Source organism: Xyrauchen texanus, chromosome 37, assembly GCF_025860055.1.
Source record: "Xyrauchen texanus isolate HMW12.3.18 chromosome 37, RBS_HiC_50CHRs, whole genome shotgun sequence".
NCBI classification, from domain to species: domain Eukaryota; kingdom Metazoa; phylum Chordata; class Actinopteri; order Cypriniformes; family Catostomidae; genus Xyrauchen; species Xyrauchen texanus.
Window position 1 is genome coordinate 4,550,041 of NC_068312.1, and position 15,862 is coordinate 4,565,902.

Below are 15,862 nucleotides of genomic sequence, written 5' to 3' on the forward strand. Positions count from 1 at the left end.
ATGAAGATGGCTTTGAAGCAAGGCCTTTTCTGGACTTTGAGTCCCGAGCTTCCTTGGATCTCACATGGCATGGATCTGGTTCCGACGAGATCCAGAGAAGACCACGAGGGAAGAGTCAGAGCGAAATCTGAGTAGTCCGAAGAGAAGGAGAGACAAGCAGAGAGACGACGACAAGAGAAGCGACTAAACAGCGCGTGTTCTTCCTGTTTGGAAACATTTTAACTGAAATTGGCCGCATCCCCAAAGGTTTCCTGCACCAATCAGAAGTGACTTTTCAGAGTCACATGGTCAACTGGGCTGTCTTTTCCGACAGTTGATTCATGGTCCTTAGTTTCAGATTCTTACAAATCTCCCACTCAAAAATAGTGCATATTTAATCATGAACTTTTATATCTTGAGAATGGTACAAGAAACATTAGATTCATTGTCATCAGCTTCATCCATGTAACTAAGTGAGCGTTTACATACCAAATTTGACATTCTTTCATTAATATTGTACGTGTAGGTAACAAAACATGAGAATCCCTGGTTACAAATCATACTGGTTAATTCCTTGGTTATACAACATGGATAAAACATTAAACATTTTAAAGAGGTACATCAGGCTATACTCATTAATTTGTCAATTATACAAGTTACCACAGTTCAAAGCAATTGTCAGAATTACCTAGCAAGCCTAGGTATTGTATAAATCGTGGTTCTCTTACGAGAGGTTCTCTCATATTGCGTAAGCTAGCTTACGCTACGGGAAAGATTAATCTTTTCTGAGATATTGAAGCCAAAAAATTATCCTTAATTTTGTATCCATTGTCAACGCAGTGCAGCAGCTGCATACCTTGAGCGGGCTAGCTAGCGAGCTCATTGGTTGCTCTGCGGCAACTGCTGCAGCCTATAGACGAACTTGAGTGAACTTGCGTCCAATGACAGGCATCCGCACCATCACTGTATCAAAGCCCACCAGAATGGGCGTGGCTAGAGTGCATATAAGCGTAAGTTCGTAGGCTGGAACACTGATTTTTCATCTATTCAGCGAAGCTCTTCGCATCTCTGAACTGCAGAAGCCGCGTCGCCGTTCGAGGGGCATCTAGCAAGCTTGGACAGCGCTCGAAGAAGCCGGCCGTCTTCGCCACCTTCAGCCATCCTGCGAGCTACGCCATCCGGCGACGTATCCTTTTTAGAGCAAGCTAGTTCCTCAGCGAACTTCACAAAAAAAGCAACAAGCGTCTTTGTAAAGATGCCTCGCACCACCTGCGCCTCATGCTGCGCCCCTCTCAGCGCCGGAGACCGCCACCTCATCTGCGCTCTCTGCCTGGGACTGGAACATGCAGAGCTCGCCCTCGCTGACGGCGGATGCGACCTCTGCGAGGAGCTTCTGATGTCGACCCTGCGGGCTCGTCTCGAAGCACTCAAAACCGATGCCGCCGCGCCGCCTTTCGTTTCACCGCGCAGAAAGAAGCGCCGCTCCCAAAGGCTGCCGGAACCGGTGTTAGAAGCGACTACCTCGCCGGAGCCTCTCCCTCGAGCCTCGCTTTCACCCTCCCCGCCCCCCCGCGGCGCGCAGTTGCCGCCGAGCGGCCGCACTGTTGCCATCTCGGATGACGAGACAGAGGATAAGGGCTGCTGTTCCATCATGGCTTCGGACAGCGAGGAGTGGTCAGGCTCCCAAGCCTCCTCCTCGGCCAAGGAATCCAGCAGGACCCGCGCCGGAGTCGAGGAAGAACTAACGCGCCTCCTCACACAGGCCGTCGACCACCTCGGGCTCGAGTGGTCACCACCCTCTGAGCAGGCTCCCAACAGACTCGACGGCTGCTTTCTTCAGAGCCGTCGCCGCGCGGCGCCCGCGGCCCGGGCCGCTCCTTCCTGCTGGAACTCCACGCCGAGCTCTCTAAATCGTGGAACGCGCCTCTCTCGGCCAGGAACCGATCCCTCTCTCGCTTCGGTGGATGGCGCCACTGAGAGGGGCTACTCTTCCATCCCCCCGGTCGAGGATTCGGTAGCAGCACACCTTTGCCTAAGGCCTGCAGAACTACTTCTGCCTGTGTTGGCCGCGCCTATGCCGCCGCGGGCCAAGCCGCATCTGCTCTGCATTCCATGGCCGTTTTACAGATCCTCCAAGCGGACCTTCTTCGAGAGTGGGATGAGAAAGGCAGGCACACAGAGGCTGTTTCAGATCTAAGGAGCGCGACGGATCTCGCCCTTCGCGCCACCAAAGCTGCAGCTCAAGCCCTAGGGAAGTGCATGGCGCGCTGACTGTGACCGAGAGACACCTATGGCTAACGCTTAGCCGACATGGGAGAAGCTGAACGCTCCATGTTCCTCAATGCGCCGCTCTCTCCGTCCGGTCTCTTCGGTTCCGCGGTGAGTGGCATTGTTGACCGTTTCTCGGAAGTCCAGAAAGCCACCCAAGCCATGAATCTCTTCCTGCCTCGTCGCGCTAGCTCCTCTGCAGGCCGCTCACGTGACCAGCCTCCTGCACGAGCCTCTTCACAGCGCCCAGCTCAGCAAAGCCAGACTTCTCAGCGTCGACAGTTCAAAACGCCCTAGAACGCGCTCAAACAGCCGCCGCAGACCGCCGCCCCCCCGCGGGCCTCGGCCTAAGATTGCGCTGAAACCTGAGCAACCGAAGTCCTAGCTTTGTTGAGGAAACGACGGCTCAGTCCCGCCGCGGCCGGACCACCGTCAAAGCTTCGCCCCCTGTCAGTCCCCTTCTCTCAGGCTACTGCAGTGGTGATTCAGCAGCCAACAAGCCGGTGATACTGCCCGCTTGCCTGCACTCAAATGCCGTTTTCACGGTGACCCAAAGATAATCTTGTAAAAAGCAAACATGCCTTATGTGTAGAAAATGTGCCCACAATCCAGTGTTCACCCCTACACACAAGCATTACACTTCCCGTGTCCCTATCAGAGCCCACTCACATAAAGCAGGCACAGCCAGCTCGAGTGTTAGAGTCAATAAACGCGCCCACGAATCCGTGCGCGCGCCCCTTCTCTGCCCGCTCTGTCACACGGCCAGCAAACACCTCTCTGTATGTAAGTGCCATGCCCGTGACTATGCTCGCGCATCACTTCACAGATGTGACTCTTTCCCCATTCACCTCATTCGGGAAGTCACTCACAGAACAGCCTGTCCCTGCTGTCTGCGAGCAGTCATGCATAAGCACAGTAAGCGCGCTCACACATTCTGTTCAGCTCGCTGTGTGCGGCAATCAGGGCGACTTGGCCATTCACCCTCTAGCGTTACGTGGAAAGCTATCCCAGGGATATCCAAATGGGTGTTGTAACACAGTTGAAGGATGGGCAAGGAGGAGGCGAGAACCGGCTAGTCAACATAAATCATATTTAATAAAACTCAAAGCACAAACATAAACACACATGACGGACATGTCCGTAATTCTCTCTCTCTCGAACAATCGTCACCGGCCGCCTTTATCCCTCGCGCGCCTCATCAGGCTGATTGGGGACCGGGCGCGCGATATTCCGACTGGCCCCGCCCCCCTCCGCTCCACAGGTGTTAAGCACAATAAAACAGGGCTATTTGCTACAGTTCGATCGCCGCCCTCCCCGCTTCAGAGCGCGGCTCGAAACTACTGTGAACACGGAAGCAGCCTGCATGCTTCGTTCAGAAATAGCAAACCTTCTGTGCAAAAGGGCCATAGAGAGAGTGCCACCTTCTCTGAGCGAGTCAGGGTTTTACAGCCATTATTTTCTTGTCTCCAAGAAAGATGGCGGCCTCAGACCAATATTAGATCTCAGGGTTTTGAACAAGGTGCTCGCAAAAAGACCGTTCAAAATGCTTACAATCAGGAAACTCCTCGCGCATGTGCGCCAGGGGGACTGGTTTATTTCTCTCGATCTGAAAGATGCCTACTTTCAGATTCAGATAAATCCCTGTCACAGGCCATTCTTGAGATTCGCCTTCGATGGCCAGGTTTATCAATACACAGTCCTTCCGTTCGGCCTGTCTTTAGCACCCCGTACTTTCACGAAGTGCATGGATGCGGCGCTCGCACCCCTGCGGAGTCAGGGCTTGCGAATTCTGAACTATTTGGACGATTGGCTTATTTTAGCACAGTCACATACGGAGCTTCTGTCTCACAGGACAGTTCTCCTCAGTCATCTGAACAGTTTGGGTCTTGCAGTCAATTGCACCAAGAGCTCACTACAGCCCAGTCAGGCAATTTCCTTCCTTGGAATAGAACTAGACTCCAGGGCGATGACGGCTCGCTTATCTACACAGCGCGCGCGCCGTGTTCAGCGACTAGCCGCGTCCTTTCAGATGAACAGCCTCACGCCTCTGAAAAAATTTCAGAGAATGCTAGGTTATATGGCCTCAGCCGCAGCAGTACTTCAGCTGGGTTTACTGTGCATGCGCCCGCTTCAGCATTGGCTAAACACCCGCGCGTCTCGCCGGCTTGGGCCACTGGCCGCCAGCCGATCAGAGTGACTCAGACCTGTATCTCAGCTCTGCAGCCCTGGGCAGTGGCCGAATGGTATCAGCGGGGAGTGACGATGGGAGCTGTATATCGCCGAAAAGTCATCTCGACAGACGTGTCCAACACGGGTTGGGGCGCGGTCTGCGAGGGCTCTCCGGTTTTTGGCCTATGGTCAGTTCAGGAAAAGCTCCTTCACATAAATTGTCTGGAAATGATAGCGGTCGAGTACGCGCTCGTGCGCTTCCTCCCGGTCATTCAAGGTCACCACGTCCTGGTCCGTTCGGACAACAGATCTGTGGTATCCTATTTAAACCGTCAGGGCGGTGTCAGATCCAGGAACCTCTTCCATCTGACAAAACGCATACTGTGTTGGTCCCAGTGCCACCTGCGCTCGCTGAGGGCGACGCACGTGCCAGGCCACCTGAACGACGGCCCAGACAGACTGTCCATAGACAATATTTCCCCAGGGGAATGGTCCCTGCACGCTCAAACAGTCCAGAAGTTATGGAGCATATTCGGCAGAGCAGAGATAGACCTCTTTGCGTCAGAAGAGAACTCTCACTGCCCAGTATTTTTCTCGAAAAGCGAGGACGCGCTGGCCCAGGACTGGCCCAACCGCCCGCTTTACGCCTTCCCTCCCGTCTCGCTATTGCCACAGGTAATGCAGAGGATCAGGGAAACGCGTCACTCGGTGCTCCTCATAGCCCCGCGCTGGGAGAATCAGACATGGTTCCCGGAGCTTACGCAGCTGTCACTGACAGCCCCGTGGCCCATTCCAGTGAGAGCAGATCTCCTCTCTTAAGCTCGCGGCACAATCTGGCATCCCCATCCAGAGCACTGGGCGCTGCACCCGTGGGTGATCAACGACTACCCGTCGCTTTGCCAGGAGTAATAAACACTATCATACACACTAGAGCTCCTTCCACGAGAAGACTCTATGCGTCCAAATGGTCTGTGTTTTCAAAATGGTGCACCGACAGAGACCTGGACCCACGGACATGTGGGGTGTCGTCGCTGCTCGTGTTTTTACAAGAGCTGCTGGATAAGGGCAGATCCCCATCCACGCTCAAAGTGTACGTGGCGGCCGTCACGGCGTTCGCTGAACCCCTGCACGGCCAGTCACTGGGAAAAAACGAGCTGGTCATCCGCTTCCTCAGGGGAGCTAGAAGGATGAACCCTCCGCGCCCCCCCATCGGTTCCTATCTGGGATCTTTCCATAGTTCTCGAAGCTATGAAAGCCCCCCCTTTCGAACCGCTTCAATCCGTGGATTTGAAATACCTTTCACTCAAAACCGTTTTTCTAACTGCTCTGTCATCAGTTAAACGTGTGGGAGACCTTCACGCACTATCTGTCAGCGCTGCGTGTCTTGAATTTGGACCAAGTGACTCCAAGGTCATTTTAAAGCCTAGACACGGCTATGTCCCCAAGGTGATCGGTACTCCTTTCAGAGCACAAATCATTTCCCTATCGGCGCTGCTAGCATCCGATAGCGAACGCGACGCCAATCTCCTTTGCCCAGTCAGAGCACTGAGATTGTATACTGCGCGCTCCGCCTCTTTCAGACGCTCTGAGCAGCTTTTCGTTTCGTTCGGAGGGCGCACCAAAGGTTTCGCCACCTCAAAACAGACACTGTCTAGAGGATAGTGGACGCTATTGCTGCCGCGTACGCGTCAAAAGACCTACCATGCCCGTTAGGCATTAGGGCTCACTCCACTAGAGGCATGGCCTCCTCGTGGGCATGGTCCAGTGGGATTTCCATTCACGACATATGTGTGGCAGCGGGCTGGGCTTCCCCCTCCACCTTTGTCAGATTTTACAATCTGGAAGTGCCCGCCCTGCAGGCAAAACTACTAGCGGTTTAATACGCTACAGCTCCCCTGGTGAGCTGCACTGACAGGACACATTCCACACAGACCGGCACCGCCGCTCTTTCTTTCCCTTCCCACTATGTGCTTATGTATTACACACACACTGGCCCGCACTCTTGCCGGCCAAATATTATTCCCCACTCACAAGGGCTCCCCGGGTCCCCCACCCCGGGGCTCATGCAGTGGATGCTTGGCGCGCACGGCGTTGACAATGGGTTCCCGTAGCGTAAGCTAGCTTACGCAATACGAGAGAACCTCTCGTAAGAGAACGAATCGGTTACCTTACATAACCTCGGTTCTCTCTAGAAGAGGGAACGAGTATTGCGTAGCCGGCCGTGCTCGCGCCACGAGCGATTTTCGCTTCATTCAATGAAAACCAGGGTTCCAGCCTACGAACTTACGCTTATATGCACTCTAGCCACGCCCATTCTGGCGGGCTTTGATACAGTGATGGCGCGGGCGCCTGTCATTGGACGCAAGTTCACTCAAGTTCGTCTATAGGCTGAGGCACTTGCCGCAGAGAAACCAATGAGCTCGCTAGCTAGCCCGCTCAAGGTATGCAGCTGCTGCACTGCGTTGACAATGGATACAAAATTAAGGATAATTTTTTGGCTTCAATATCTCAGAAAAGATGAATCTTTCCCGTAGCGTAAGCTAGCTTACGCAATACTCGTTCCCTCTTCTAGAGAGAACCGAGGTTACGTAAGGTAACCGATTCGATTTAACTGCATTGTACATTTTAGAAGGTTAAATCGGTAAAGTACTTTGTGGAATGTTCCTGGATTAAGATGAAATGTGTTAGTATTCGATTCATGCAACTCTGATGGTCTTTTGGAAACCTTTCAAATAGAAGTCTGCTTTAACTCTGTGTAGAAGTTCAGAATGTCATGCTGAGGGGCCTTGCTGAGCAATGTTGATGCCTGGGCCACTTAATCTGTTAAGAATTCCAGGATTGCAAAGACTGGGTTTTATCTAAATTCAAATCATGTCGTTTCAATTCTTCTGCATGTATATACTACACAAGGATATGAAAATACTCATAGAGGTTTTTCATAATGTTATGTCTTTGAATATCTGGCTTTCAAAGTTGTTAGTCAGAGCTTGGTTGCTATATTGATTTATCTACCTCCTAAATCTTCACAGAACTCAGTGAACTGTCATATCTCATCATGTTCTTCTGCTTGCCGACTTTCAAAACTGATAAAACTGAGATCATGATTTTTGGCCCACCATCTCTCACAAGAAACATTGATGTACTGTATGTATTGATATTGACAGAATACTCATTAATGTTTTACTCAATACTTTAAAAAATCTCAGCATCACAATCGACTGCTCCCTTTCCTTTAAACCTCACATTAGCTCCTTTACTAAATCTGCATTTTTCCATCTCCACAGCATAGCATGCCTCCACCCAATTCTTAGACAGACAGATGCTAAAACATTAGTCCACACCTTCACAACCTCTTGTCTTGATTACTGTAATGAGAAAGGAAGTCCTGCCTCACATGAAAATGAGCCAATCACATTTTAGATACAAGCATCGCCTGCCATTTAACTCGAGAATGCGCATGCGCATTAGCTATACACCATGAAATTTTAGTTTTTTTTAGCATAATCTGATGTAAAGAAGCTCAGTTTATGATACCAGTGTTGTCAGATTTTACTGCTGGTTTGAAATATGTTCTTTGATCATAATCTTGACCAACTGGTCTGGAGATTTCGGTCTTTCCCCATTCAAGTAGAGAGGAGCTGCACTTGTCTGCCACTTGTTAACATAGAAAAATAGCTGCCTGGGAGCATTCCAAAGATGTCTGAACTGACTTGCTGAAAAGACTTTGTATCTAAGCAGCAGCAATATTAATAGTTAAATAATATTGCAGTTCAAATAGCAACATTTATCAAAATAATCGCAAGAAATTGCTTTGTTTGAGCTGAAAACATGCTCTGTGGTTGGTTCTGATACAGTTTCCAAAAGATTGCAGGAGTTTTGGATTTGTTAAGATTTTCTGATCTGTGGATCAGGACAAGCCAAGAAATTTACAAAAATAAAAAATGGTTACATTTACACAGATCCTAGGCTATGGGGTAAATCGCCTCTGTACTATTAAGTCCAGGATTTCCCTGAGTCTACTGTCGGTGTATTTTGATTTTAGTGCATTGGTAGTGCCTCACATGGTGTCAGGCAAGATCAGAGGCCATATGTATAAAGCTGTATGAAACAAATGTGCCTTACAACAGTGAACATTAATCGTAAATCCGTGTAAATTGACAAATGTGGGGTACAGAACAAGGCTACCTGGAGGGATCGTTCAACACTCCCCTCCAAGGCCTGCAGAACAACATCGTTCCTGATGGCGAATGCCTACGGTGCCACTGGACAGGCTGCCTCCTCCCTGAATGCCATGGCTCTCCTGCAAGTTCACCAGGACAAGGCACTAAACGATCTGCACTTGGGTAGTCTTGATCCCGACATGCTGTAGGAGCTGCATTCAGCAACTGACCACATCCTCTGGGCCATGAAGGTCACAGGCACTCGGACAGGCGATGGCCACCCTCGTGGTCCAGGAACGACATCTGTGGCTGAACATGGTTGAGATGCATGACACAGACAAAGCATGCTTTCTCTATACTCATGCTTCTTCTTCGGCGGTAAAGTAGCAGATGGAGGCGATCCAGCATATCATGCCGTTCCAACTCGAGCCGACCCTTGTCTGCTCACCGAGAGCGTACCCCTGTGGCTGCAAGGCAACAGGCAGCTTCGCCTCAACCCGGACCCAGCTCTCAGCCCACGTGTAGAGCGCCCCGCAGGAGACAGATGCCCCCCGCCTCCCAAACCTCATTGAGGACCCGCAAGGCTCCCAAACACTCCTGAGACGGATGACCCGAGGAACCAAATGCTTGCCTGGAGCTGGTAGACAGACCACTCCAGCCGAGATGAAGAAGGGTTTCTACAGCCCTTACTTCATCGTACCTTAGAAAGACGGAGGGTTGCGGCCAATTTTGGACTTGCAAGTTCTCAACCGGGCCTTACACAGACTCCCGTTCAAGATTCTCATGCAGAGACATATCCTAACATGCGTTCAGCATCAAAATGCGTTTGTCATCGGTAGACCTGAAGGACGAAGTCTTGCTATGGTTCGCGTTCGAGGGCGGGGTGTACCAGTACCAGGTCCTCCCCTTTGGCTTGTCCCTGTCCCCTCGTGTCTTCACGAAGGTTGCAGAGGCAGCCCTTGCCCCACTAAGGGAAGCGGGCATTTGCATACCACAATTACATCGACGACTGGCTGATTCTAGCTCACTCTCGAGAGTCACGGTGTGCTCACAGGGACTCGGGCATATCAGCCGGTTAGGGCTTCGGGTCAACTGGGAAAAGAGTAAGCTCACCCTGGTTCAGAGCATCTCTTTTCTCGGCATGGAGTTAGACTCAGTTTCAGTGACAAACGGGTGTAAACAGTCAGTGCTGAAGTGCCTCACCCTATTCAAACCAGGCACCGCGGCCCCTCTAAAACAGTTCCAGAGGCTCCTGGGGCATATGTTGTCCTCTGCGGCATATGAGACTGCTACAGCACTGGCTTCATTTACTTTTATCCAAAGCGACTTACAGAGCCCTTATTACAGGGACAATCCCCCCGGAGCAACCTGGAGTTAAGTGCCTTGCTCAAGGACACAATGGTGGTGGCTGTGGGGATCGAACCAGCGACCTTCTGATTACAAGTTATGCGCTTAGCTCACTACGCCTCCACCACCACTCCTTCAGACTCGAGTCCCAAGATGGTACATACTTTGTGTTTTTCACCCCTCTCTGCCATCAACTACTCAACCCCTGAACAGACCTCTGCTTTCTGTGGACAGGAGCCCCGCTGCAACAGGTGTCCAGACACATCACCACAGATGCATCTAAGCTGGGTTGGGGTGCTGTGTGCAACGCGCACACAGCCGCCGGTTCCTGGACAGGGCCCTGACTGCGTTGGCACATCAACTGCCTGGAGTTGCTGGCTGTAGTCCTTGCCCTCCGCAGGTTTCTCCCACTGATTCAGGGCAAGCACGTCTTGATCTGTTCAGACAGCACCACAATGGTCCATCCATCCATCCATCGTCAACCGCTTATCCTGTGTACAGGGTCGCGGGGGGCTGGAGCCTATCCCAGCTAACATTGGGCGAAAGGCGGGGGACACCCTGGACAGGTCGCCAGTCCATCGCAGAGCACCACAATGGTAGTATACATAAATCGCAGGAACAGGTCCTCATAGTGGCCCCTTCAGGCCCAGTCGGACATCGTTCTCGGACCTTACGCTCCTCGCGACAGCACCTCCCTGGCGCATTCCTCTGAGGAAAGACCTCCTTTCTCAGGGACAGGGCACCCTCTGGCATCCGCGCCATGACCTCTGGAATCACCATGTCTGGCCCTTGGAAGGGTCGCAGAAGATCTAAAAGTGTCCTACCACCTGCTGTCAAAAGCACGATCAACCAATCCTGAGCTCCCTCTACCAGGCAGCTCCACGTCCTAAAATGGCATGTGTTCGTGTTAGAAGTCCAGCAGAAATGCACAGTCAGGTCAGTGCTTTTATTTCGGCACAGGAGTTTGGAGGGGCGGCTGTCCCTCTCCGCCTTGAGGGTGTTGTAGCCTCTATACCGGCCCACCGCAATGCAGTTTACGTTAAGCCCCTGCGGAAGCACCACCTGCTCATCAGGTCCCTTAAGAGGCACCCGGAGGCTGAATCCTCCTAGGCCATACCTGTTACCCTCATGGGGTCTCTCTGTGCCCCCTGTGGGCCCTCAGGAGAACTCCCTTTGAGCCGCTATACTCATTCGAACTGTGTGCCCTCCTCTGAAGATGGCACTCTTGACTCCGCTTGCTTCCATCAAGAGGGTCGGAGACCTGCATACACCCTCTGCCAGTGACACTTGCCTGGAACCCCATCCGGCAGAAGGTCTCGTCACCCTAAGACCCCGACCAGGCTATGTGCCCAAGGTTCCTACGGCCCCCCTTCAGGGCCAGACAATGAACCTGCAAGCGACTGCCCCGGGAGGATGCAGACTCAGCCTTATCGTTTCAGTGTTTGTGCGTACTTTGCACACCTATTTTGGACCGCACACGTAGCTCTAGATGATTCCGACCAGCTCTTTGTTTATTGTGGTGGACAGCAGAAAGGGACGAGGTCCACAACAGAGGTCCACGAGGTTATCAACACCCTTGCACCAGCCATCTAGACCCATGCTCTATGAGGAGCATGGCATTCTCGTGGGCACCAGCCAAAGGCACCTCTCTAGCAGACATGGGCAGAGCGGGCTGGGCAACACCCAATACTTTTGTGAAATCAATAACCTCCGAGAGTTGAGTTGGCCCTGGCCCATGGGTTTCAGGTGCTTCAGGTTTGAACACGTACAACTCGGTAACTCAGGACAGCTGACCGGGTGTACCACTTGTGCATAATGCCTTTTCCCCTCTTCTGAGGCGAACCTTTCCTCCATAGCCCTCTGGCTCGCGAATTTGGCGGAGGAATTCCCAAACAGACCCACTACGAGTACTAATTACTCTGTACTGGAATAGGTGCTCCACAGGAAGCAGTCATCATGATTACCCCCTGCGTTGTATGTTCCGTGATACAGTCCCCCTGCCGGTGGACCCGCGTCTCTCTTGAGCAGCTCCCCCTGTCCCCGGTCGCTGTGTTTGTAGAGCTCCTCCCTCACCAGGTAGGACCTACCACCAAGCCACTTCCGTGTGTGGCTCATAAGCCCATGTGATGTATTTGCCACATGTGACCTCCCCAGGATTGGCAGGATGTGGTCTCCACGGTGTCTTTTTCCCCTGAAAGAATAGGAGTCATAAAAGAACACCTTCCCCGATGCGTGTTATAGTGTTAGATGGCCCCAGCCGCGTTATGGTAAACATAGAGAGATAAAAGGCAGCGGTTTGTGCAGCCTGCTCCCATGCTTGGCATGACTTCCCTTTGTCCCTTCCCTAAATTAAATAAATAAAAATAAAGGTAATATTCCAAGATGGCAGCCATTGCATAACTCATGGGCAGAGTTTTATGTAAGTTTCATCTAAGAAGTCCATTACAATCACCAAAGACCCCAAAACAAAGACTAATAGATACAATAGGTGCCACGCCACTTTCAGTGTTTGGACTCTAATAATAGAAACCCTAACCCAAGCACACTCTTAAAAGCATTGCACATATTAGAAGAGATACAAGTATAGTATGACTAGAAAGATATGCAAACATTTACATTACATTTATGTTCTTATCCATACACTTTAGTATGAAAATCACATAACAAAAACCAGGAAAAGCAAAACCAAGAATGCATGCTAGGCTAGATATTAATAGACAAGAAGACCATTGGAGCCAGTGTAAGACAGGGGCTTGAATAGTAAGTAGGGAATGGCAGCTAGTGAAGAGACACACATATGAGTTCACACTAGATCACACTGATTTTATCCATGTTGTTGTCCATCCAACCCTTCACTGTCCAATCATCTCTAGAATATGGCATATGCAATATTAGTATCATCTCATTGTGCTTTGTACTGTAATTAGATAACAATAGCCATGAAGAAGACACAACATCAAAATCTCTGCCCATGCACATTCTTTATACACAAATACACACATTTTCACTACACCAATTACTGACAAAATAAAAAGATGAACAACTGCTTGAACAACTGTTTTATGTCACTTTCCATTAGAAAATGTGTAATGAAATGTAATGGTGTGCATAGTGATTGGAATTCAGTTAAGATTTTTATATATTTGCATATGGGAAATAAATTCAAAAAGCTTGTACTTTTATCAAAATGAAGAAAGAAATTCCAAAAGACTGAGATTGAGGAAAAGAGAAATATGGTGGAATTAGAGAGAGGAAGAAATAGTAAATAGAAGGAATAGGAAACAAATTATGAAATTGACAATCCTGCCATTCCATTTAATTTCTTCATTAAAATAAAGATTGTACAGTATAAAGATGTATACAGTTCCTTACCTCCACAAGATGAGGAGTGGGATTGAAACCACAAAGATTGCACACTTGTATATCGCACTGGGTGCAGGACTTGTAGTTGGGTGGTTCTGTTGATTCAGTGTTAAATGCAGTCTTGCATAGTGGGCAGGCAACGTCTGGCTTCTGGTTAGCTGGCTGAGGCTGCTTCTGTGGTGACTGTTGCTGTTGTGTTGTCCTTTGTTGAGTTGGTGACTGCTGTTGTTTTGACCCTTTTTGATGGTGCACTTGTGACTGTTGCTTCTGCAGGGAAGCCTCAGGACTTATAGGGAAAATACCATCTCCTAGGCCTATTTTGGCAGTACCAGGTTGTCCTGTTGAAGTTTTAACACTGGCTCCAGTATAAGCATTACTAAAGGCCACCCTTGAGCCCTGGGCATTCTGGTTACGGGTAGGTGAAGGCTGCTGTGAGGATCCAGGAAGAGGGTCAACAGAAATGAGTGTGCTTGCCTGGTTTAGGAGAGATGCCCCAAAACCAAATAGCTTGGTTAAACCATCTTGAGGAGGTGTATCTTGGAATGGTGGTTGACGGGCTGGGGAGCTTCCGGCACTTCTGGTCTTGTCAGGTTGACCTCCAAAGCGCACAGGAGATCCATGTCCCAGATCTGACTGTGATTGTGCCTTAACTAATCCAGGTAAAGGCACTGCTCCTGGATGAGAAATTCGCTGTCCTGTTTTGACCACCCTTTCAGGGCTTTTTGGTCCAAATTCCTCCCCTCGCTGCCTATGGGTATCCTTGGGCCCTGACTGGGGACCTGATTGAGAATATCCAAATTGAGGTGGTTCTTTTTGTGCCTGGAGACCAGTTTGTGGTCCAATATGAAGTCCAGTCTGGTTAGGATCATTAGGACCAGTCTGTCTCTGAATCCCAGAGGAGGCCTGGGTTTGAGGCTGAGGAATTTTCGGCTGTGTCTGCATTTGGAATTGTAGCTGTGGTGTGGACTGAGCTAAGGTTTGGGTCTTAGGTATGGGGTCAGGCTTAGGATGATGAGAGGGAGAATGTATTTGCTGCTGACTTTTGGACCTTGGTGTAGTCATATCCATTCCCAAGGCTCTCTGCATTTGGCAGTTTAAACAGAGCCACTCCTTGACCTATTGAAGAAACATTAGTGCATTACTCACAGATAGATGCATTGTGTAATGTAGTGGTTCTCGCTTTGTTGGTCACAACCCCCTTAAAACTAAAACATTTTGCACCCACCCCCCTCCACCACCACCTTTATTATCGTATGAAATATTAATCTTATTAAATAATAACTGAAACCATTTTATTATAAAAAGAAAACACATCAAAATCGCATGCAAAAAGCATTACTGTATGGGTCAAGTGCAATTTAATTCTTGCACAAAGAGGTTCTTCTCCAGTTATTGCACTGTCTGCATCATTTTATACTGTATATTCCATTTCCTGTCAAGCAACGCTGATATGGTAAATGAAGACGTGTATAAAAATTTGAAGTGTATATGGGCTGTATGCATCTCCTGCTTTTTGACTGTATTGTTGGCTGCGCAGTTCAGGACAGCTATATATGTCCTCTCTGGCTCACGTCCTCCTCAGTCTCACCTGCTTGAAATATGCTTTGCTGCTCCCCCATTTTTCATACATTTTTGTAATTTATATTTGTTAGTGTTCTGTTTAATGTTGTTTAATTTCTGTATAGCGTCCTTGAGTTTTGGAAAAGTGCTATTCAAATAAAATTTGTAAAGTGCAGAAACTTAGTTTAGGCTTTATTTAAACTTAATCCAGAGCATAGATGTTTTCCTCAGCTTTGCACCATTTAATTAACATACGATTGAGGTTGAGGCTAGATTTGACAATCCTTACCCATCTATCTGCAGAGTTGTATCATGTTGAACTCATGCTGAATTCTGATGGACGTAAATGAGGCAGGACAGATGACAGTGGAGGTTAACACAATGTACACTGATGTAAAAAATGCTTGTTTTTTTGTTTTGTTTTACACTTATAATGTTAATTGTGGAGGGACACTTTAATTACAGCTGTGATTCAGCACCGCTCTTCTTGCTGGTGAACCTCATAGTTTGGGCAAAGAGTCATGAAGAGCTATTTTATTCCCTTAAATATTTATAACCAATATTACTTACTTTGAGGATGATAAACAACATTCTTAATTATTTTAATATGATTAATAAAGTGTTTTATCCATTACACAATACACATTAGTGTAATTGTACTACACATATCAGTTTAAGAAGTGAAACTTGTGAATATGGCTGATATGAGTTCAATTGAAGTCACTATATTTTTATATTACAATCTACAGCCTCAGTGGAGAATGAGAGTGAACCATAATACTACAATAGTAGGTCTATGCACTGCAAACAATACAATTGTAATATTAAATTGCAAAACAAGGATTTAATAATAATTAAATACTTTATTGAACATAAACATAATTTGCAGAAGTATTCAATATCACAATTACAATTATAAAAACATTGAGCTATGAATAATCACAAAATTACATATAACTGCAAGTTACAAGTCAAGTCAAGTGGTTTTTATTGTCGTTTCAACCATATACAGTTAG

The 15,862-nt window shown here is 48.8% G+C and overlaps 1 protein-coding gene across 1 annotated transcript in view; it reads right to left on the reverse strand.

Moving 5' to 3' along the window:
• bsna (bassoon presynaptic cytomatrix protein a) overlaps window positions 1–15,862 on the reverse strand; it is a 253,160-nt gene that overhangs the window by 120,178 nt on the left and 117,120 nt on the right. Inside the window, exon 3 of the mRNA XM_052108105.1 lies at window positions 13,296–14,402. Coding sequence (XP_051964065.1) covers window positions 13,296–14,402 — 1,107 coding nt within the window. The remainder of the gene's footprint in view (window positions 1–13,295; window positions 14,403–15,862) is intronic.